The sequence below is a fragment of the Pygocentrus nattereri genome, chromosome 21 (genome assembly GCF_015220715.1).
Source record: "Pygocentrus nattereri isolate fPygNat1 chromosome 21, fPygNat1.pri, whole genome shotgun sequence".
Lineage (NCBI taxonomy): Eukaryota > Metazoa > Chordata > Actinopteri > Characiformes > Serrasalmidae > Pygocentrus > Pygocentrus nattereri.
The window spans coordinates 33,397,555-33,415,618 of NC_051231.1; the positions used below are offsets into that span (position 1 = coordinate 33,397,555).

The following is an 18,064-nucleotide window of genomic DNA, read 5'->3' on the forward strand; positions in this document are numbered from 1 at the left end:
TCGCTGGATCGGTTTGCAGCCGAGTGTGAAGCGGCCGGGATGAGAATCAGTACCTCTAAATCCGAGACCATGGTTCTCAGGTGGAAAAGGGTGGAGAGCCCTCTCTGGGTCGGGGATAGGCTCTTGCCTCAAGTGGAGGAGTTCAAGTAGCTTGGGGTCTTGTTCACGAGTGATCTACAAGGGAGCGGGAGATTGACAGGCGGATTGGTGCTGGGTCAGCAGTGATACGGGCTCTTTACCGGTCTGTTGTCTTAAAGAAAGAGCTGAGCCATAAGGCAAGGCTCTCGATTTACCGGTCAATCTACATTCCCACCCTCACCTATGGTCATGAGCTTTGGGTAATGACCGAAAGAATAAGATCGCGAATACAAGCGGCCGAAATGAGTTTCCTCCACAGGGTGTCTAGACTCTCCCTTAGGGTGAGAAGCTCAGTCATCCGGGAGGGACTCGGAGTAGAGCCGCTGCGTCTTCACGTCGAGAGGAGCCAGCTGAGGTGGTTCGGGCATCTGGTTTGGATGCCTCCTGGACGCCTCCCTCGGGAGGTGTCACAGGCAAGTCCACCTGGGAGAAGACTCCGGGGAAGACCCAGGACACGCTTCCGTGACTATATCGCCCAGCTGGCCTGGGAGCGCCTCAGAATCCCCCTTGGCGAGCTAGTGGAAGTGGCTGGGGAAAGGGAGGTCTGGGCCTCATTGCTTAGGATGCTGCCCCCGCGACCCGAACCCTGGAGAAACGGAAGATAATGGATGGATGGATGGATGGATCATCGCTGACCGCTAGTCCAGACAGGGTCGCGGTAGCAGTTGGGAGAGCAGAGAATCCCAGCTGACCCTGTCCCCCGCAACTTCCTCCAGCTCATTCCCGGGGACCCCAAGCCGCTCCCAGGCCTACTTGGAGACATAATCGCTCCAGCGGGTCCTAGGACGACCCCGGGGTCTTGTCCCGGTAGGCCGTGCCTGGAACACCCCCACCGGGGCGTCCAGGGGGCATCCGGATCAGATGCCCGAACCACCTCAGCTGGCTCCTCTCAATGCGGAGGAGTAGCGGCTCTACTCTGAGCTCCTCCCAGATGATCGAGCTCCTCACTCTATCGCATAGCGTGTAGCCCGCCACCCGACGAAGAAAGCTCATTTCTGCCGCTTGTATTCGCGATCTCGTTCTTTCAGTCATTACCCACAGCTCATGACCATAGGTGAGGGTTGGGATGTAGATCGACCGGTTAACAGAGAGCTTCGCCTTTTGGATCAACTCCCTCTTCACCACTACAGTCCGGTACAGTGACCGCATTACTGCTGCTGCCCGTCCCAGCCTTCGGCCGATCTCATGATCCCTCTTCCCATCACTCATGAACAAGACCCCAAGATACTTAAACTCCTCCACCTGGGGCAGGTCCTTTCCCCTTACCTGGAGTGGGCATGCCATCCAGCCATGACAGCCCCACAATATCCAGAGCCGTAAGCATTTCTGGGCGAATCTGATCCGCCCCCAGTGCCTTGCCACTGAGGAGCTTACCAACTTCCTCAGTGACCTCCAGCAGGGAAATGGAACTTGACACCCCAGAAGCCTCTGGCCCTAAATTCTGGCACAGAATTTAGAATAGAACTCTCTTTAAGCTAGCACTAAATTTAAGGTGGAGCTTCAATTAACATAGCACAAAATTAAAGGAGGCAAAGAATTTAAGGTAGAACTTTAATTAATGTAGCAATGAAATTAAGGTGGCACAGACCTTACGGTGGAATTTGAAATAACGTAGTGCTAAATTTAAGGTGGCACAGTATTTAAGTTGGAACTTTTTGTGAGGTTGTAGAGAAGTTAAGGTGGAAAATTTAAGAGGAAATTTCAGTTAACATAGCACAGAATTAGAGTACGCACAGTATTTAAGGTGGAACTGCAATTTTCATAGCAATAAATTAAGGTGGCACAGAACTTGAGGTGGAACTTTGTTTAAGGTGGCACAGAATTGAGTCCCTTTGCCCAACAACCACCAATGTACATGTTCTCATTCAGCGCATGTCCACAAGATAAAATCCACTTTGCTGACCTGCACTCTTCCTTGTATCGATTTCCATATCCGCTGCTCAACTATCCTGCGTTTCCTTGGGGAAAGGCACATTTCTAGTTATTACTTGTTATTAATAGAGTAAAAGTCAGTATTTGTACGCAGTAACTCCATAGTCTCCATTTCTCTGATGTCATCTTTCCACAAATTTCAGAGGCTGTTTCAGTTACGGTTTGTTTTACAGATAACAATACATGAACTGAAGCCTGACAGTAGTTTTCATTTTAATTCTTTTTAATGCTCCATTGCAAGTGCTCAAGGTGTTTAAGAAATGTGAAATGACACTATACTGACTATACTTTTACCAGCTTACAATCTTTGCTGTTTTCTTTTTGGTACTGAAGATAAGTTTGCATTGTGGGTCAAGTATTTCTGTGAACAGTTGAAAGAGGGATAGTACTAGAACAAGTGTAGCCCAGGAACGTTACTACTAGAGTCCCTGTTTGACAAAATAAAAAAAGACAAACACTTGATTGTTTCTTTCAGTTTTATTGAACTAAAGTTTGCATGGACATTAAACAAGAAATACATATTTTATTATTGCTTGTTAGTGTCCCTTGTGGTCTTCACCCTTTATTCTGCCACTTCCTTGCCCTAAAACACATAGACATATTATTAGTAACAGAGTGTATTGCTGATTATTAAAAGTGATCATTTAAAAGAACTGTGATTTATGCCAACAGAAGCTCGTGTTTCTAAGACTTTCCGTGTTTGTTTGAATAAGTAGACTTTACCTTTCCAGCATCTCGGCTCCTGGCTCTCAGCTTGTTGACCTGAGACTCAGCAATGTCAGCACGCTCCTGAGCTTCCTCCAGCTCATGCTGCACCTTCCTGAACCTGGACAGGTGAGTGTTTGCCTGCTCCTCCTGTGAGAATGAAGTCAAGTCAGATGGTTTAATGTTGTTTTTATGAGTGAAACATGTTCATCTGCATGGTCTTGTCACTCATTATATTGCACTGCATGTACAATGCAAGACACGTAATGGCACACTTACAGCTTCCTCAGCCTGTCTCTTGTAGGACTTCACTTTGAGCTGCAGCTTGTCCACCAGATCCTGCAGTCTGTTTACATTCTTCTTGTCTTCTTCAGTCTGCAAAGGTTCTGTTGTAGGGTTTGCTTGGTCTAGTAGATATTGTTTTTATAGTGTGTATGTTACTCAGTTAGTTCTTTACCTGGTAGGTGAGTTCTTTCACTCTCCTCTCATATTTGCGAACTCCTTTAACAGCATCAGCGCCGCGTCTCTGCTCACCTTCAACCTCAGCCTCCAGCTCACGCACCTAGAATACAATGTTTTATGTGTCAAATTTAAACAAAATAATATATTCTTTTCTATTTCCACTGGATAAAGAGTGCGGCACACCCTAGACTCCAGTTTCTGAAGCTGTTTCTTTCCACCCTTCATGGCAAGGCTCTCAGCCTCATCCAGGCGATGCTGTAGATCTTTGACTGTAACCTCAAGGTTCTTCTTCATCCTCTCCAGGTGAGCACTGGTGTCCTGTTCTTTCTTCAGCTCCTCTGCCATCATGGCAGCCTATAATAAAAGCCATGAAATCAATTTCCTTTTTTCCGTTATAGAAGATGCACATGCAAAATCTGTGCAGTTAAACACTCACATCAGTGATAGCCTTCTTGGCCTTCTCTTCAGCATTTCTCGCCTCCTGAACTGTATCATCCACCTCACCTTGAATCTGTACCAGATCAGCCTCAAGCTTCTTCTTGGTGTTGATTAGACTGGTATTCTGTTAAAATGAACAACAGTCAAGCCCTTAAGGTGATTTGGCAAGGAAGCTGAAAGGAACAGCAAACTTATGAGCTGGTAGAACATACCTGAGAGTGCAGTAATGCCACACGCTCACTGACATCAACCAGCTCTTGTTCAGCCACTTTGCGGCCTCTCTCTGTCTGCTCCAGTGCAGCTCTCAGCTCCTCAATCTCTGCCAGCATCAGGTTATTCCTGCGCTCCACCATGGCAAACTGCTCCTTCATTTCTTCCTGTCCTCTTATAGCCTCATCAAGGTGCAGTTGGGCATCCTTTTGCAAAATTAATTACTGTTATTCAGTGTCTAGGTGACTAGGATTAGGATGTTAGAAAGGAAGTATAAATTGAAGTGAGAAAATACCTTGAGCTGTCCTTGAACATTTCTGAGCTGCTTCTGTGCCTCAGCAGCCTGACGGTTTGCATGGCTCAGCTGAATCTCCATCTCATTGAGATCTCCTTCCATTTTCTTCTTGACTCTCAGAGCATCATTTCTGCTCCTGATCTCAGAGTCCAGAGTGCTCTGCATGGACTCGATCACCCTCTGACTGTTCCTCTTGATCTGCTCCATCTCCTCATCCTTCTCAGCAAGCTTCCTGTCAATCTCACTCTTTACTTGGGTGAGCTCAAGCTGGATACGAAGAATCTTGGATTCTTCATGTTCAAGTGTGCCCTGAAAAATAACATTAAATATTAAACCGTTTCTTGCAAACCAGTTATACCTGTACATTTACTTACGTCACGTATCGTGTTACCTCGGCTTCTTCAAGAGCTGTCTGGATTTCTGATTTCTCAGTCTCCACTGTTTTCTTTGCCTTCTCCAGTTCATGGATGGTCTTTCCAGTCTCACCAATCTGTTCAGTCAGGTCAGAAATCTCCTCTGAAATGAGAAATGAGAGTAGTAATTGCTTTTTGTTTGTCTTAATTTATTGTTTAAAAATATTTCTATTAACATTTGTATGTGCCTGTTAATTTCTAAGTCACATACGCTGCAGATTCTTGTTCTCTCTCTTCAGGGTCTCCAGCTGGTCAAGAGCTTCCTCATATGAGTTCTTCATCTTAAAGAGTTCAGTGCTGAGAGAGCGAGCCTCTTTCTGAGCTCCCTCCAGCTCAGCCTGACCTTCTTCATACTTCTGCTTCCATTCTGCCAAAACCTAGAAGGTAAAATTACATTTGTATTCAGACAGACAGATTTTGGTGCATTTTCATTGTTCAGTTTTAGCCAACAAGCCCTTTACCTTGTCAAAGTTCCTTTGCTTCTTGTCAAGATTGGCAGCCAGAGCATTGGCTCTCTCAACATCAATCATGAGGTCCTCCACTTCACCGTGAAGTCTCTGTTTGGTCTTCTCCAGAGAGGCACACTTGGAATTTACAGCTTCAATCGATTCCTCAGCATCTTGTAGACGCTGGGCAAGCTTTTTCCTGAGAAGGTCAAATTTTGTAATGTGACATGTTTATCTAGCAACTGCGTCTTTGTGTTGAAAATGAGGAACTGTTTACTTGTTACAATTCAGCATTTACTAACTTGGCCTCTTCAAGCTCCTCAGTACGCTGGATGGCATCTGTCTCATATTTGCTTCTCCACTGAGCCACTTCACTGTTGGCCTTGGACATTCCACGCTGCAGCTCAGCCTTGGCCTCCTGCTCTTCCTCAAACTGCTCTCTGAGCAAGTCACAGTCATGACGAGCTGATTGGACAGCATGAGCCAGAGCGTTCTTTGCCTAAAATGAAACACACACTTTTTTGAAACGGTGCTTGTTGTTTTAACTTGGTGTTGCTGAAATATAATACAAATGTGAAACAATTAAAATTATGTCAAATACTGCATTTTAATAGTACCTTGACTTCCTCCTCAATTTGTCTTTTGAGTTCTTCAATCTGCTGTGTGTAAGCTTGTTTTCCTCTGGTCAGCTGAGAAACAAGTGCTTCCTTCTCCTCCAGCTGACGGGTAAATTCACCTTGGAAAAGTTTAAGGAAATTAGATTACAAAAGTGAAGCAAATTTTCAATAATTTTAATTGCTTACTTGTTTTGCCTTAGTTACCATTCTCAGTCTGTAGTCTTGCTCTTTGTGCACTCAAGTCATTCAGTTGACGAACATGTTCATCATTTTTAGCTTTGAATTCGCTGAGCTGATCCTCAAGAGTCCGACACATCTTCTCTAGATTTGCCTAGAAATATATACTCAGTGAAAATAATTGAAATGAAGAAGGATGCTGACACATTTTAATTATATCCCGTATGGAATGCAGTATATAATCTTTCAAGCACATTTCATCCACCTTAGCTGAGCTTTAATGTGCATAAAACAGAACATGAAGTAACTAAACATCCTACATTGTTTTCTATGCAAACTGTATTTTTCCTCTCAATGTTAGCACACCTTTGCTTTTGCCACAGCCTCCATGTTACTGGACAGGTCATCTATCTCCATCTTGTATTCACTCTTCTCCTTCTCCAGCTTCTGTTTGACCCTTTGAAGGTTGTCGATCTGCTCTCCAAGCTCAGCAACACTGTCAGCTTGTTTCTTGCGGAGGGCAGCAGCTGTGGCTTCATGCTGCAGAGTGGATTCTTCCAGATCACGCCGCAGTTTCTGGAACTCAGCTTCACGCTTCTTGTTCATCTCTATCTGAGCAGCTGTGGCTCCACCAGCCTCTTCAAGCCTTTCACTGATCTCTTCAAGTTCCCTGGAGAGATCGGCTCTCTGCTTCTCAACTTTAGCACGAGCTGCACGCTCAGCCTCAATTTCCTCTTCTAGCTCTTCAATACGAGCCTGAAAGAAAGATTTTCAGTCATTAGATATATGTGTTAGATGTATAAATAGATTACATTAAATGTAGCTTAATTGAATGTTATGTTTCTGCAGAGATGAATTACCTGGAGCTCCTTAATCTTCTTCTGAAGCTGAGCACCCAAGGATTGTTCATCTTCAATTCTGCTCAGAAGTTGGCTGATTTCAAAGTCTTTCCTGTCATGAAAATGGCATAGAATACATCCTTATTTCATCTCATTTGAACAAATGAATTATTTGTTATCTACACTGTATGGTGGTTTATATACTTTTTGATCTTCTCTTCAGATTGCTGCTTTTCATTCTCCAGGTCCATTATGGACTCCTGTGCCAGTTTCAAGTCACCCTCAAGCTTCCTCTTGGCTCTTTCAAGGTCCATGCGGAGTTTTTTCTCTTGCTCCAATGAACCTTCAAGCTATAATTCATGGAAAGCAGAGATTCTTAGGAAGGCACAGAAGGACTGTCGAGTATATTTGTTGTATATATTGTTGTTTGATCTTACATCATCCACTTGTTGTTCAAGCTTTGTCTTAGATTTGGTCAGAGTGTTGACTTTGTCTTCCTCTGCCTGGAGATCATCAAGAGTTTGCTGGTGTGCCTCTTGGAGGGCTTTCTTCTCCTTGGTAAGCTTGGCAATGCTCTCATCCTGAGAAGCCATCTCCTCAGTCAAGTTTTTCACCTGTGTGAAAACATTTTGAAACGGTATATTATCATTAATTTATGAATATTGCTTTCTCACATGATATAAACCTTGCACGTCTAATCTTCCACAGTCTTTAACTGCACTTATATGTATAAACTATTAACCTTGTTCTCAGTGGCATGTTTCTCCTTCTCCACTTTAGCCAAGGTGAGTTCCAGATCATCAATGTCCTTCTTCAGCTCAGAGCACTCATCCTCCAGTTTCCTCTTCTTGGCGGTCAGCTCAGCATTGATTTCCTCCTCATCCTCCAGTCTCTCATTTGTCTCTTTGAGCTTGGCCTCAAGCTGGATCTTGCTCTTAATGAGGCCCTCACACCTTTCCTCAGCATCAGCCAGACCCTCAGTTTCCTATGAGTTATTAGCATTTTTTAAGCATTTTTAAGATTATCCCATGTCTTGAAATGTGCAAACTTCATTGTAAATACTTACAGCTGTTACTGCCAGTTGCAGGTCATTTTTCTCCTGAAGAAGTGACACCATCTTCTCTTCAAGCTCTTTCTTCTTGGCCAGTGCTTTTGCCAGATCTTCCTTCATTTTCTCATAGCTCTCTTTCATGTTAGCCATTTCTTTTTCTGTTTCTGCGCTCTTCAGAAGAGGCTTGATCTTGAAGTACAGCTTCATCCATGGCCAGTGTTTTACATTCATGAATGAACGGATGTTGTATTGAATGCTATAGATGGACTCCCTAGAATGAAGATGGTTCAGTTCTTCATGCTGCATTTTCAATTTTAAGATTATATCTTGATTATTCTTGTGTGTTTAAATATTCATGTGATGTCTGTCTGCTTTATTAATCTAAAAATACCTCCTCTCCATCATCTTGACAAACTCTCTCCTCATAAGGAAGCCACGACACAATGCTTGAGTCATTGTCACCAGAGTTGCTAGCTTTTCATCTCGCATCTCCTCAAGGGTACCAAGTAGACCAGCTTTGAAGAAGACCTAAACAGACATTTTATAAAGTTACTGACCCAGCTTTTACTGTGTACCTACAAAGTATGTTTAATATATTTTACACACTCGTAGAATTTAGCTCACATTTGCTGTTATAAAGCATTCTGTATTAGTATGGGACCTCGTTCATTCATGCTTGTCCTGCTCCACCAAGAAACTTAAAAATGTCATCTAATTCACCACAGATATTTATATTCTCTGTGTATTTTTCCATGGACTAGTGACCTATCTAAGGTGTATCTTGCCTTCTGCCCAATGACCACTCAGATTGGCTTCATGCCCCCCCACCGTCGACCCGGAAACATAAGCAGTTTAGAAAGTAACAGACAGGTACCATGTTTCACCATTGCAGACATTGACACAGATTTTATATTTCAGTTAAGTAGTCGGTCATTAATATACATGAAATAAATTTTAGACTTCCAATATGCTATATTCCCATGTTATGAAAATAATTTGAGCTACCATTAATAGTAACACTAACCTTGGTGTGCCCAAACTTGTACTGGGTGTGGTCCACATCAATGGAGCTCAAGAGTTTCTCTGAGGCTTTTTTATTGTCAATGAACTGTCCCTCTGGGATGACACTGGCATTCAAGACTTTGTATCTGTTTTCACAATTGTGATTCAGTCAATGTGGCAAATTAGTAACTGTAACTTTTGTAACTGTTTTATATTTTTAAATGTGACGACTATGAAAGCGACCTTTGCTTGAAGTCACCGTAGAGGATTCTGCTGGGGAATCCCTTTCTGCAGATTCTGATACCCTCCAGCACACCATTACACCTCAGCTGGTGGATAACTAGGAAATTCTCCATCAAACCTAAAGGTATAGGAGTAATGATGCCATGTATATTTTGAATTTTGAATATATTTTCACAATATACACGTTATGAAGAGCACCTACCTGGAGTCTTGGACTCATTAGGAATCAAGCAGCGGACAAAGTGAGGGTGAGTGCTCCTCAAGTTGGTCATCAGCTTGGCCAAGTTCTCCTGTGGATTTTGTGTCATGACAGTGTCTGTTAACTAAGGTCATGCAGACTGGCACATGCACCCTCTTCTAATATTCATATCTTATTTCAGTATAAAAGTTTTTTACCCTGAACAGAGCAGACACAGTCTGGAAGGAACCGCCCTTCTTTTTCCCACCCTTCTTACCTTTTCCACCAGCATCTATTAAAAAAAAATGTAATTAATCTTCATGATAGTGTAGTTACTGCTGCAGATTTAAGCTGAATAGTATACACAATATAATATATATTTTGCTATGTAGGAACTAATAAAGTAATAAACTAATACATTTTTGCTGATTTCTATTAGTTATCAAAAATAATGTATAATTATACTTTTTTTTAAGCATGTATAAGTTTTTTTTTGTCTCCTTACCATCAGTACCAGAGTGACCTGCATACAGGTGGGACAGAAGTTTGTTTGCTGACTTCTGGTACAGCTGAACAACAGAGTCATTCAGGGGGTCTTTGTTCTTGTCCAGCCAGCCAGTAATGTTGTAATCTACAGTGCCAGCATAGTGTACAAGAGAGAAATGGGCTTCTGCTTTGCCCTTGGCAGGCTTTGGCTTCTGGAAGGCGCTGCTCTTGCCAAGATGCTGGTCATGCAGCTTGTTCTTGAAGGATGTGTCTGTTGCCTTGGGAAACATGCACTCCTCTTCAAGGATGGAGAAGATGCCCATTGGCTAATTATGACAGATTTAGACAGGGGAGTTACATGAGAGCACCTTTGTAAAGATAGTGTTTGTTCTTTGAAAGTGGCTGTTGGTTCTAAGCAGATTACCTTCTCAATAAGCTCAATGCAGGCAGCCAGGTCCATACCAAAGTCAATGAACTCCCATTCAATTCCTTCTTTCTTGTACTCCTCTTGTTCCAGCACAAACATGTGGTGGTTGAAAAACTGTTGCAGCTTCTCATTTGTGAAGTTGATGCACAGCTGCTCCAAGCTGTTGAACTGCCATGACATTGTGATCGGTTGTAAAAGTTGTACAAATCAAAATGTAATAAATTTGAAAATTAAAATCATGGAATACTTACATCAAAGATCTCAAATCCAGCGATGTCCAGCACACCAATGAAGAACTGCCTCTGCTGTTTTGTATCTAACATCTCATTGATACGAACGACCATCCACAAGAACATTTTCTCATAGATAGACTTGCATAGAGCCATTGTTGAATTGTTGACCTGTAGAGTTCAAAAGTATTCTTTGTTACTTCGTAGGTACAGTGGGTTGCAAAAGTATTCAGCCCCCTTGAACTTTTCAACCTTTTGCCACATTTCAGGCTTCAAACATAAAGATATGAAATTGACATTTTTTGTGAAGAGTCAACAACAAGTGGGACACAATCGTGAAGTGGAACGAAATTTGTTGGATATTTTAAACTTTTTTTAGAAATAAAAAACTGAAAAGTGGGGCGTGCAATATTATTCAGCCCCCTTGCTTTAATACTTTGTAGCGCCACCTTTTGCTGTGATTACAGCTGCAAGTGGCTTGGGGTACGTCTCTGTCAGTCTTGCACATCGAGAGACTGAAATTTTTGCCCATTCTTCCTTGCAAAACAGCTCGAGCTCAGTGAAGTTGGATGGAGAGCGTTTGTGAACAGCAGTTTTCAGCTCTTTCCACAGATTCTCGATTGGATTCAGGTCTGGACTTTGACTTGGCCATTCTAACACCTGGATACGTTTATTTGTGAACCATTCCATTGTAGATGTTGCTTTATGTTTTGGATCATTGTCTTGTTGGAAGATAAATCTCCGTCCCAGTCTCAGGTCTTTTGCAGACTCCAACAGGTTTTGTTCCAGAATGGTCCTGTATTTGGCTCCATCCATCTTCCCATCAATATTAACCATCTTCCCTGTCCCTGCTGAAGAAAAGCAGGCCCAAACCATGATGCTGCCACCACCATGTTTGACAGTGGGGATGGTGTGTTCAGGGTGATGAGCTGTATTGCTTTTACGCCAAACATAAGTTCGATTTTGGTTTCATCTGACCAGAGCACCTTCTTCCACATGTTTGGTGTGTCTCCCAGGTGGCTTGTGGCAAACATTAAATGAGACTTTTTATGGATATCTTTGAGAAATGGCTGTTTCTTGCCACTCTTCCATAAAGCCCAGATTTGTGCAGTGTACCACTGATCGTTGTCCTATGGACAAAGTCTCCCACCTCAGCTGTAGATCTCTGCAGTTCATCCAGAGTGATCATGGGCCTCTTGGCTGCATCTATGATCAGTCTTCTCCTTGTTTGAGCTGAAAGTTTAGAGGGACGGCCGGGTCTTGGTAGATTTGCAGTGGTCTGATGCTCCTTCCATTTCAATATGATCGCTTGCACAGTGCTCCTTGAGATGTTTAAAGCTTGGGAAATCTTTTTCTATCCAAATCCGGCTTTAAACCTCTCCACAACAGTATCTCGGACCTGCCTGGTGTGTTCCTTGGGCTTCATGATGCTCTCTGCGCTTTAAACAGAACTCTGAGACTATCACAGAGCAGGTGCATTTATACGGAGACTTGATTACACACAGGTGGATTCTATTTATCATCATCAGTCATTTAGGTCAACATTGGATCATTCAGAGATCCTCACTGAACTTCTGGAGTGAGTTTGCTGCACTGAAAGTAAAGGGGCCGAATAATATTGCACGCCCCACTTTTCAGTTTTTTATTTCTAAAAAAAGTTTAAAATATCCAATAAATTTCGTTCCACTTCACAATTGTGTCCCACTTGTTGTTGATTCTTCACAAAAAATTACAATTTCATATCTTTATGTTTGAAGCCTGAAATGTGGCAAAAGGTTGAAAAGTTCAAGGGGGCTGAATACTTTTGCAACCCACTGTATTTGAAAAAACCTTTGTTCTTGTTTTGGTCAAATAATAGCACATTACCTGAGGTACAGTTTGGCCTTTGGTCACAAACTCGTTTCCGACCTTGACTCTGGGGTAGCACAAAGCTTTCAGCATGTCAGCTGAGTTCAAGCCCACAAGGTAGGCGATTTTATCAGCCACTGAAGATAAATGTTAAAATGTTTCTTATTAGGAATTGATGCAAATGCTTCTAATTAAGCCACATTTATCTTGTGATTTACCCTCAGTGCCGTCAGGCTCAGCCTGCTCCTCTCTCTGCTTCTGCTTGAACTTCATGTTGCCGTGATGCACCACAGCACCAGTCAGTTTGTAGATGTTAATTTTCTCATCAGCAGTGAAGCCCAGAATGTCAATAGCAGTCTGTGTTTGGTGAAACAGATTTGATGGACCAGAATGAGGCACATTTTTTAAAAAAAACATCTGAAGTTCAGTGAAGTTGTACTTACATCTGTGGCAATGAATTCTTCCACATCGTTGATGCTCTTAACTGTGATTTCACCCTGGCTGATCATATGGTAGTCATAGGGGTTGGTGGTGATGAGCAGTGCCTCTGTGTGAAAGACAAAATAAAGTCTTTAGACCAGATCAGTTCTACAACTAAACTAAGAAGAAATGGTAGCAATAAGACTTTTATGTTCTGTACCAAGCAGCTCTGGCTTGTGTCCAGTCATGAGCTGGTAGAAGATGTGGTAGCTCCTCTCAGCAGACAGCTGGAAAGTGACTCTTGACTTTTCCAGTAGATCTGTCAAAATGTTGATATTAGTAATAGTTGCATTTACTGACATGATCTGTGCCTTCATTGTTTCAGTTAGATTTTTAATCTAATGTTCTTGAACTGAAGAGAGTAAAGTGGTGCAGTTTTGCCAAGTTAATGAAAAACAAACAAGTGCAGACAGGCTGTGGAGTGTTTGCTTGCTGCTTTGGGCACATAGCAGGTACCCCTTTTTTTAAAGTTACAATAGCCCCCCACAGTTTTGTAGGTAACATGTTCCGTCGTTTTCCAGTACAGATTCTTATTCTGTTATACACATATCTCATGTTTATTGTATTAACACATGACATCATTGAGGGAGGACAGTATGATTTACAGAATAATAAAATAAATGAATGAAATTCTCTAAGGACAGAAACTTACAGGTTTCAATATCAGCTGATGCCAGCTTGCCAGTTTGTCCAAAATGAATTCTGATGAATTTGCCCTGGAAATTCATAGAATGTTTTAATTGGTTCTGTATTTTTTGTATTTTTCATTATGCTGTATGCAGAGTTTGAACTTGTTTGTATGTACTTACAAAACGAGAAGAGTTGTCATTCCTGATAGTCTTGGCATTACCATAAGCTTCCAGGAGGGGGTTGGCTGCAATGATTTGGTCCTCCAGCGAACCCTAGATGTGATAACATACATTTTAGTAAGGAGTTCACTCACAAGTGTTCTGAAAATCCTACAATAGTGATTTATTTACCTGCATTTTGCCAGCAACAGGCTCTGCCTTCTTCTGTCCAGTCATTGCAATTATGGCAAAGTACTGGATGACACGTTTGGTGTTCACAGTCTTTCCTGCACCAGATTCTCCACTGAGAATAGAAGTGAACAATATTAAGTTTTAATATTAATGCGCTTTGTTTTCAGAGTATTTTCAGAATTTTAGAAATTACTTAATTTACTGATGTCTTTGAGAGTTTCTGTTATCATTTTATCATGTGGGTCAATCGTCACATCAGAAGCACCTCAAAATGTTAAATGTACTAAATCTGCATATGCACTGAATATGAAAGAGAAGAGTGCTTCTTTAAGAGTGAGCTGTAGTATTTGGCAGATTTTAGCTCAGATTTTAGCTCAGATTGGCCCCCAATCATTTGCATTGGTGATATCTTAGAAACAAAGAATGCTAATGTAAAAGCTCCTTCATAGGGATATCAGGTTGCACTTACGTGATCAGGATGGACTGGTTTTCACGATCTAAAGGAAAACATTGTATAGGATAGCATTATATACTATTAAGGATAACATGTCACATTATTCACAATGATCCATTTTTACAGTTTTAACAGTTTTCCGTGCGACTTTACTTCCTTTCTCTTAAGTTGTTTTATTTTTATGTACTGTTTTCCTTTTTTTGTTTGAGGAATATCATACCAGTGAGCATGAACTGATATGCGTTATCAGAGATGGAGAAGATGTGGGGTGGGGCTTCAATTCTCTTTTTGCCTCTGTATCCAGTCACAACAACTGCATCATATACTGGGAGCCACTTGTAGGGGTTCACAGTGACGCAGAACAACCCTGAGTAGGTCTGAAGATGTGAATAGAAACATTTCCAGAATTGTAATACAACTCACTTTTTGTGTGTGTGTGTGTGTGTTTGTGTGTGTGTATGTATGTATATATATAATTGTTCTTTTGAATTAACTTACATAGATCATCCATGCTGCGTAACGCTCTTTGAGGTTATACAGCACACAGGGCTCGTTCAAGTGGGTCATCATGGCCATGTCTTCAATTTTGTCAAATTTGGGAGGATTCATTGGATAGATATCATCCTCCTTAACTGTGAGGGTCTGTACAAAAACAACTTAGATTAGTTTGATTTGTAATTAAATAGAATGTCTGAGAGATACACAGTGCATTGTATGAAGCATATACATGTACACCTATGTCCTGGTCTCTTCATGGTCATGATCAGGCTGAAATTCATTGCATTACAATACATTCCCAGACAAACAGTCATCTTACATTTACAGATGAACAATATGATGGATCCATCATTTATGAAACATTACTTATGAAGCAAAAATCTCTTTGTATGTGTTGGATATACTCAGCAGTACCATTAACAAGCAATACAACTTTGAGAACTATGGGCCTCTTGGGTTTTAAGTACTATCTTCTTGAGCACGGTTAGTGAATGAGGCCCTACAACCTCGTCATAGGTCTTTTCACTTACTTTGCCACACAGAGTTACGACAGTGGCTTTGCCACCCTCTTTACTCTTTAGTGTACCCTTGAGGTACATCTCAGCGGGCTCAGCCACAAAGTATGCTGTTTTAGCATCAAAAGGTTTGCTCTGGGCCTCAATCCTCTCCCTTTCTGACTTGCGGAGGAAGATGGCCGCCGGCCCAAAACATTCCATCTCTCCATCCCCCATGATGGTGTTTTACTGTGAAGACAATTCATATGTTTGTCAGTTTTCTTTAAAAGACTACTTCTGGCTAGTGTAATAAAATCTTACGTAGACCAGCAATGTCATGCACAAGATGTTTGAGTAGAGTGGGGCATATCCTAACACCTAATACATGGATTACTTGTATAGAATAGGCTGCTTGTGTAAAAAGGATTCAACTTTTTTATACAAGCAACCTATGATTTCATGATTTCAACACTTATGAACAATTCAGCGAAACCTACATAGAAGGGGATAAATACAATTATTTCAGTACAGTTCCATGTCAAGGTTTTCATGCATCAACGTAAATGTGGTAAGTGAGCCACTATAATTTTTCACTACAAAGTATAACATCAAATATCAGCACAATGAAACTTTACATATATTGTATTTACATGTTATCAGTTTTATGAAATGTTTCCAGTGAAATTCATTAATATGGGGACATATGGAATTCTCACATTGTATTCTTTGGATGGCTTCGTTGTAGCAACATGTTACCATCACCCCTTCTTGTATAGGCTGCACTGGGTAGCTCTCACTGTATTTAGTTTACTTTATCAGTACCGTGCTATGTTAAAGGGGAATGAAAGTAATGTAGCTGTGAATTCTGTGACTTACACACATCTCACTTGTCATAAAATGCTATGATAAAACAAAATCTTTCCTAGTGTAACAAAAATATAATTAATCCTGATAAATATCACTCTGACTGATTTGAAAGGAGATCAGAGATTATGTTACTATCAATACGAGATGACCGAAAGCACATCTTCCTTTAACTTATTTAATTTCATAACAATATTTGTTACTGCGCTGGGTTATGCCCCATGCCTCACTACTCACACCTTACCTTTTTGTTCCCAAGTGAAGGAAATGGTGAACAGAAAAGGCTGTATATTCTGAAAGAAGAGAACAGTTGAGAAACAAATCAAAACAGAATTGTAATAATATTATTAAAATGATCCAAGAAGACTTTTCTCAGAATTAAATAATTGTAATCAGTTAGACTCACCTTTGCAGGGTTCCTGGGCTGGCCTCAGTGCTTGGAGGAGCCTCTTATATAGGATCATTAGTGTTCACTCAGCAGAACCTTCAGGCTATGTTTGGTCATGGATTCTTGCTTGTGTATTTCCTCCCTAAGTAGCAATGATGATGTTGTGCTCCTGTATCATATTATACTGTGAAATACTGGTGTTCTGTAGCAGTCACCGCAACACTTTATTTCATATGTTTTTAGACAGAATAGTTCAGATTCAGGTATTTTGATAAAAGAGGTGAAACATTTTCTTCTTTTCTTTGTCTTATTTGATCAGTTTTCGTTTGACTAAACTAATAATTTTAAAAATAATGTTATAGATTAATGTAAGCTCGTAAAACAGTAGAAAGAATTGTGCCGTTTCACACAAATCCTAATATACTCTATGATACTTTTCCGCTGTGCATGGTCCATATTTTCATTGAGTTTTATTTTTAAACATGCATGCTTGGTAATATTAAAATGATTCTAAGATTACAAGAAGAGTCTTCTTTTTAAGGGATTTTGGCACTGAAGAAATCTGAGATCAAATTTGGCACTGAAGAAATCTTAGATCAAATTTGGAGAAGCTGTGTGATGTCACTGGTGTTCTGTTGCAGGGTCACTTCTTTCACTACTTCTTTTGCTTTTTACTCCCTCCTCTGTGTTTACCGAAACAGAATATCAATAGGTTCTGTATTTTCAGTGTTTTGAATATACATTTACCTATTTCTGTCATCCAAAGCTAACTGAGCTTGACAAGAGGTCTGACCAAACAGAGTGCTGTCTTTTGGAAAGCATCGTATTCATTACTATTATTAGTATTATAAAACCAAAGATTTATTACTAGTAGCAGATTATAACCCTTATTTCCAGATGAAAGATAATATGTCCTTGGCAAATGATTAGTATGCAGTAAAAGTTCAGAGTCTGCTGCTTGGGGAAAACTGGAATCATAAACATAAATTCTGAAACACTATATCTCAGTTTAATAAGCTCATTTGTAATTAATGCAGATATAGAAACAGAGCCATGCTCTCAGAGGTCAAGAATTGTAGTCCATATCTGAAGGCAGGATAAAGGAGTTTAGCCAGACTCCCTAAGAGTTTCCCAGATGCTCCACAACACCAGTTTCTGAAGTAAGTCTGTGCATGTTTTTCTGTAATATCACACCTTTTCTCTTTATTGTAGATTAGAAGTATTCAGAGAAAGGCTGTGTACGTAAATGGGCAGTTGTAAGCTTTACATGTTATCGTGCATGCATCATACCACTTTTTCCACAGTATCTGAAGCTGCTGCATTATGTTAATCATTCTAATCTGATAAGTGTTTAAACGTGAATTGAACTGTATTTCAGATGCTTTTTCTAAATGTTTATATTTGGCTTTAATGTTATGTGTTTACGTTATAAATATAGTGGTTTCCAATTAGAATATATATTGTGTGTAAACTTTTTAGGTTTTTTAAGTAAGATTGCCTGCGACTACAAGTCTTCTCAAGTTTTAAGTGCATAGGTTATATTAAAATACAGTTGTTTAGATAACACAATTAATCACACTGAAGTGTCCTACTGATGACTTTCTGTGTTTCAAATATCAGTCTTAATGGTCAGATACATGAGAGTCTTAAACTGCACTCCATAGCTGAGATCCTTCAGCTCTGAGCATGAACACTTGCTTTATTTTTAGAGCCACACATTTTTTTCAACGTAGCTATGCTACTGTTCCTTTAAACTTATCGTGTTTGTC

General features: G+C 40.7%; 1 protein-coding gene across 1 annotated transcript; it reads right to left on the reverse strand.

Annotated features, from left to right (window-relative positions):
- Nucleotides 1-2,528: 2,528 nt before the first annotated feature.
- LOC108417239 (myosin heavy chain, fast skeletal muscle-like) lies at nucleotides 2,529-15,292 on the reverse strand. Its single transcript, XM_037532420.1, has 39 exons — nucleotides 15,080-15,292; nucleotides 14,550-14,693; nucleotides 14,272-14,428; nucleotides 14,067-14,094; nucleotides 13,598-13,709; nucleotides 13,427-13,519; nucleotides 13,270-13,333; nucleotides 12,778-12,876; nucleotides 12,581-12,684; nucleotides 12,356-12,494; nucleotides 12,156-12,274; nucleotides 10,311-10,460; nucleotides 10,057-10,227; nucleotides 9,652-9,958; nucleotides 9,365-9,438; nucleotides 9,171-9,258; nucleotides 8,969-9,086; nucleotides 8,748-8,871; nucleotides 8,115-8,251; nucleotides 7,739-7,994; nucleotides 7,415-7,657; nucleotides 7,110-7,286; nucleotides 6,877-7,022; nucleotides 6,694-6,784; nucleotides 6,200-6,589; nucleotides 5,861-5,987; nucleotides 5,657-5,775; nucleotides 5,342-5,538; nucleotides 5,055-5,238; nucleotides 4,805-4,970; nucleotides 4,572-4,696; nucleotides 4,181-4,489; nucleotides 3,888-4,091; nucleotides 3,674-3,799; nucleotides 3,421-3,591; nucleotides 3,233-3,337; nucleotides 3,055-3,150; nucleotides 2,794-2,925; nucleotides 2,529-2,653 (listed from the first exon to the last, which is right to left on the reverse strand). Exons 1-39 carry the CDS (start codon nucleotides 15,278-15,280, stop codon nucleotides 2,633-2,635), a joined length of 5,814 nt encoding a protein of 1,937 aa, XP_037388317.1. The 5' UTR covers nucleotides 15,281-15,292; the 3' UTR covers nucleotides 2,529-2,632.
- Nucleotides 15,293-18,064: the final 2,772 nt, after the last annotated feature.

What these genes read in the sequence shown, in the direction of transcription:
- LOC108417239 (XM_037532420.1), bottom strand. Translation starts at nt 15,280, where the DNA reads ATGGGGGATGGAGAGATGGAATGTTTTGGGCCGGCGGCCATCTTCCTC. An exon ending in AAGGCCAAACTGTACCTCAG is followed by an intron (nt 10,461 to 12,155) that starts GTAATGTGCTAT and finishes TGAACTCTACAG; the next exon opens with GTCAACAATTCAACAATGGC. An exon ending in CCAAGAAGGCTATCACTGAT is followed by an intron (nt 3,592 to 3,673) that starts GTGAGTGTTTAA and finishes CTTTTATTATAG; the next exon opens with GCTGCCATGATGGCAGAGGA.